At 36.5% G+C, this 6,000-nt stretch overlaps 1 protein-coding gene across 1 annotated transcript in view; it reads left to right on the plus strand.

Annotated features, from left to right (window-relative positions):
- The window catches only part of ALG13 (ALG13 UDP-N-acetylglucosaminyltransferase subunit), a 79,318-nt gene extending 73,926 nt beyond the window's left edge, over positions 1-5,392 (plus strand). Inside the window, 1 exon segment of the mRNA XM_052663151.1 lies at positions 4,788-5,392. Within this exon segment, the coding sequence (XP_052519111.1) occupies positions 4,788-5,050 (263 nt within the window). The 3' untranslated portion in view covers positions 5,051-5,392.
- Positions 5,393-6,000: the final 608 nt, after the last annotated feature.

The raw sequence follows: 6,000 nt of genomic DNA on the forward strand, positions 1-6,000 counted from the left end.
GACTCTAATTTATTCTTTTATGGCTGAATAATATGTACCATGGCTTTGTTATCCATTCATCCTACACCAGCATTTTTTAAAGCATGGTACATGAACCTCTTGGGGTCCCTTGGGACTCTTTCAAAGGATCCATGAGGCTAAAAGTATTCATTGTAATACATGGATTTTGTCTCTTCTGCTGTGTTAGATTTGCATTAAGGGTGCAAATATCAGTGTGGGTAGAATAGCTGGCACCTAAGCACAAATCAAAGCAGGGGCACCAAACTGTGCTAGTAATCAGCATCTTCACACATGCTTGATATAAAAATGCCAGCTTTATTTGTGTTTGATCAAAGATGTTCTTATTTTACTAAATTTTTAATATTTGAAAAATTGTATTTAATATTGTATATGACAAAATAGGAAGTATTCAGAAAGCTCTCTGCATATCTAAGTATGATAATTGACTTTAAAAGAAAATGATTTGTGAGCTTGAGTTTCGAGCTAAACTAGCTGACTTTCATGGAACGCTATTTTTACTTGACAGAATGATAGACAAACTGTGGTTGTTCAGACTGGGGATCTGGCAGACATTTTCTCAGATGAACAACTAAGCCTGTAACTTCAAGAAGGGCAATGGATAGTATGTATTTTTGTCAAAGATAGAGATTCCAACTTTCAAATATAAGTTATCCAGAATTCCAATTTTTATCTAATAACCATGAGCTTGACAGCTTCTAATACATAATTATTTCTTTTAATAAAATAGTTGATGGGGGACTATTTATGATACAGTTTTTTACATTGTATAGTGAAATGTGTCAACATGTGGGAGATCTGTATAACTTAGTGAAATAGTATTTTCACAATTACCATGTATAATCTTACCTGTGCATGATTTTGTAAAAGATGTCTGCAAGAAAAAGTGATGGATTTTAATGTTAACAAAGTATGAAAAGTCCACATTGCGATTGACCTCTCAGAAATCACCACTTAGCTAGTTTTGGTGTAGCATCAAAGAATATCTACAGTTATCTGAAAAGGCTAATTATTAAGACTTCTCTCTTTTCCAGCCACATATCTGTATGAGGCCAGATTTTCTTCATGTATTTCAACTAAATATATCATAATGCGTACGTGTGTTAAGTCACTTCAGTCATGTCCAACGTTTTGCTATATAAGAGTCCACCAGACTCCTCTGTCCATGGCATTCTCCAGGCAAGAATACTGAAGTGGATATATCGTAATAGATAAAATACAGAAGCAGATATGAGAATCCAGCTGTCTTCTATTAAGCCACACATTAGAGATTGCACAAGTGTAAAATAGTGCCACTGGTTTCACAGTTTCTTTTTTTGAGGGGGCGAATAATACAGATTTTTATGAAAAATGAGTTTAACATTGACTTATTTTTATGTGAAATAACATATTTAACTTAGTTTAATTCCTAATGGATAAATATTGATAAATATAACCCACATAAGCAAAAGATATTTGAGATCCTAAATTTTTAAGAATGTAAAGGGATCCTGAGACCAAAGAGTTTGAGACCTCTGTGCCAGACCATAAGGATGCTTGCTTTTTCTGTCAGTTTATAGTATAATATAGATCAGGAGGCATTTTGAAGGGTTTAGAATAGGATCTTTGGACTGCCCATCTTAGAATCAGCAGGAGGTAGAACAATGTATACTAACCTAACCAAATCTGCTTTCCATTCCAGCAGCTGCTACTTGATGGATGTGATTTCTGCTAAGTTACCTAACCTTCTTAAGTCTGATTTTATGTAAAATGGGAAATAATATATTATATGACTTTCCAGACTTGTTATAAGAACTAAATGAAACCTTATATGTATAAATATACTGATCCTGTTGCATGTGAGGAATGTGAATTTTATTTCTCTCCTCCCTTTTCGAAGGCATATTATAGTTTAGAATATTCAGTTCAGTTCAGTTCAGTCGCTCAATCGTGTCCAACTCTTTGCGACCCCATGAATTGCAGCACGCCAGGCTTCCCTGTCCATCACCATCTCCAGGAGTTCACTCAGACTCACGTCCATCGAGTCCGTGATGCCATCCAGCCATCTCATCCTCGGTTGTCCCCTTCTCCTCCTGCCCCCAATCCCTCCCAGCATCAGAGTCTTTTCCAATGAGTCAACTCTTCGCATGACGTGGCCAAAGTACTGGAGCTTCAGCTTCAGCATTATTCCTTCCAAAGAAATCCCAGGGTTGATCTCCTTCAGAATGGACTGGTTGGATCTCCTTGCTGTCCAAGGGACTCTCAAGAGTCTTCTCCAACACGACAGTTCAAAAGCATCAATTCTTTGGTGCTCAGCCTTCTTCACAGTCTGACTCTCATATCCATGCATGACCACAGGAAAAACCATAGCCTTGACTAGACGGACCTTAGTCGGCAAAGTAATGTCTCTGATTTTGAATATACTATCTAGGTTGGTCATAACTTCTCTTCCAAGGAGTAAGCGTCTTTTAATTTCATGGCTGCAGTCACCATCTGCAGTGATTTTGGAGCCCCCAAAAATAAAGTCTGACACTGTTTCCACTATTTCCCATGAAGTGATGGGACCAGATGCCATGATCTTCATTTTCTGAATGTTGAGCTTCAAGCCAACTTTTTGCTCTCCTCTTTCACTTGCATCAAGAGGCTTTTTAGTTCCTCTTCCCTTTCTGCCATAAGGGTGGTGTCATCTGCATATCTGAGGTTATTGATATTTCTCCTGGCAATCTTGATTCCAGCTTGTGCTTCTTCCAGCCCAGTGTTTCTCATGATGTACTCTGCATAGAAGTTAAATAAGCAGGGTGACAATATACAGCCTTGACGTACTCCTTTTCCTATTTGGAACCAGTCTGTTGTTCCATGTCCAGTTCTAACTGTTGCTTCCTGACCTGCATTCAGATTTCTCAAGAGGCAGGTGAGGTGGTCTGGTATTCCCATCTCTTTCAGAATTTTCCACAGTTTCTTGTGATTCACACAGTCAAACGCTTTGGCATAGTCAATAAAGCAGAAGTAGATGTTTTTCTGGAGCTCTCTTGCTTTTTCCATGATCCAGTGGATGTTGGCAATTTGATCTCTGGTTCCTCTGCCTTTTCTAAAACCAGCTTGAACATCAGGGAGTTCACGGTTCACGTATCGCTGAAGCCTGGCTTGGAGAATTTTGAGCATTACTTTACTAGCATGTGAGATGAGTGCAATTGTGTGGTAGTTTGAGCATTCTTTGGCATTGCCTTTCTTTGGAATTGGAATGAAAACTGACCTTTTCCAGTCCTGTGGCCACTGCTGAGTTTTCCAAATTTGCTGGCATATTGAGTGCAGCATTTTCACAGCATCATCTTTCAGGATTTGAAACAGCTCAACTGGAATTCCATCACCTCCACTAGCTTTGTTCATAGTGATGCTTTCTAAGGCCCACTTGACTTCACGTTCCAAGATGTCTGACTCTAGATTAGTGATCACATCATGATTATCTTGGTCATATAGCTCTTTTTTGTACAGTTCTTCTGTGTATTCTTGCCACCTCTTCTTAATATCTTCTGCTTCTGTTAGGTCCAGACCATTTCTGTCCTTTATCGAGCCCATTGTATGAAATGTTCCCTTGGTATCTCTGATTTTCTTGAAGAGATCTCTAGTCTTTCCCATTCTGTTGTTTTCCTCTGTTTCTTTGCATTGATCGCTGAAGAAGGCTTTCTTATCTCTTCTTGCTATTCTTTGGAACTCTGCATTCAGATGCTTATATCTTTCCTTTTCTCTTTTGCTTTTTGCCTCTTTTCTTTTCACAGCTATTTGTAAGGCCTCCCCAGACAGCCATTTTGCTTTTTTGCATTTCTTTTCCATGGGGATGGTCTCGATCCCTGTCTCCTGTACAATGTCACAAACCTCATTCCATCGTTCATCAGGCACTCTGTCTATCAGATCTAGTCCCTTAAATCTATTTCTCACTTCCACTGTATAATCATAAGGGATTTGATTTAAGTCATAATATTAGGACTATAATATCTCATCCCTCATGTGGTGGTATGATGTGCTCCATGGTAATACAAATTAAAATATCAACTTTTATTGCCTTTTTGTTCCATGTACCTTTTATAGAGCTATTTTTATTGTAGTAAACATAAGACAGTGCCTGTCTTAATTTCACAAAATGACATTAAGATATCCCAAGTAATAAAGGAATCCATTAAAAAAAAACATTTATATAGTCACTATAATTGCAGAACAGCATCTGTTTATTTCCACTAAAACTGATGCAGTGGAAGTGCTATAAAATTGATGCTAGCATGTTAATGACATTCAAGAGATGACTCTTAAATTTTTGGAATGCTTTTCAGAATTTTACCTTTAAGTATAGACAAGACTGTAAAAACACTTGAACTTTTAATTGCTAAAATAATACAAAATGGTTATTTGGGTGATATGTGTCATATGGAAAAAATATTTGATAATTCTGACCAACTCTTTTAATAACTTAATTGACAAAAATGACTCTAGAGAATGTTTCTTTGTGTATTTTGTCCGTTGATACCTAAACTCATCCCCAAAAGGTAGCTGTCTCTATGTGGAGTACATTTGATATATTTTATATACATATGTATTTAATTCTAATTAGAAAATTTTTATATTTTAGTAGTCTGTTTTAGTCACTAATATTCATATCTAAAGTGTTCCTCCTACAATTGTAGGATCTTTTCTTAGAGTTAATGCTAAATTTCATTTTTACCTCAAGAATATCTATTTCTGTTGATGTTTAGTGAATCTTTGTATATGAAGTGTACTGTGTGCTTTCTTTGTTTCAGGTACTTTTCCAAATGCTGACCCTGCATCTGTCCCTCATGGAGCAGTCTATTATCCAGTGATGTCAGATCTGTATGGGCAGCCACCTTTGCCAGGTTTTGATTCCTGCCTTCCTGTTGTGCCAGATTATCCCTGTGTTGCTCCCTGGCATCCAGTTGGTGCAGCGTATGGTGGTTCTCTGCAAATTCATGGTGCTATGAATCCTGGGCCACTTGGCTATATTGCTGCCCCTCCAGCTTCTCATTATGTACCTCAGAATATGTAAGATTCAGCAGTATGAAGTATTGCACTGCCATCTTTCTTGCTATTTTGACTTTAAAAAGTGTTTTATGTTAGTGTTTAAGTGATTTAGGGTTGTTAGAGTGGTTACTATTATATCTGTCTTTAAGATTATTTTATCTTTTGATTTAAAATAGTACTTTAAAATAAAGGAGTATTTCTTTGGGTTGTGAATAACGAAATTGAGATGAATGTACAACTAGCCCCATATTTGAGCACATTTCATTGTATTCAGCTGCTTTCCTGTCAGCCAGCTTGTCAGCTTTATATTAGCTGATTGTACCAATTGATAAAAGGAATAAATCATACGAACTGTTTCCTTGGTTCAGATGTCACACATCATATTAAACAATGCAAAATTGGAAAGCCTTCTACTTTTTTCTAGAAAATGAAGCAAAACCAAGAGCATTTGCTTCTGGGTAACTAAATAATATTAAAAGAGAGAGCTCTTCAGGTTTCTTAAGAATCATCTGACCTGAGTTGCATTCTATGATATTAACCAGTTTTGAAGGCACATGGTGCTCTGCTTTAGATTTATCCCATATGCTATTGTTTAATATTGGATTTATGTAATTGTTTTACTGCACAGTATTGATGTCCTTTGCACAGTTAGCAGTAAATAAAAATTAGCATTTAAAATTGCTAAAATGAGTGAGATGTTTTTCTCTTTTGCGTTTTCATGGCAGCAAAGAGTACCAGATATTTGATTGTTTCCATATGTTTTCTCCAGGTATTTTGGTTGGCAAAAAACATGAATTTATAGCATGAACTGGCAGGGTCAATTGAAATATTATTTAATCTCAAGCTATTGCAATGCATACTATCATATCTAGTTCTTTTCTCTTGAGAATGTTCCTTTAAGTTGTGTTTCTGTTTTTCCTTTTTAAAATCTACTAATTCCCTCATGGAATTTTAATCTAGATTTACTTTCTCATT

The sequence above is a fragment of the Budorcas taxicolor genome, chromosome X (genome assembly GCF_023091745.1).
Source record: "Budorcas taxicolor isolate Tak-1 chromosome X, Takin1.1, whole genome shotgun sequence".
In the NCBI taxonomy this organism is placed as follows: Eukaryota; Metazoa; Chordata; class Mammalia; order Artiodactyla; family Bovidae; genus Budorcas; species Budorcas taxicolor.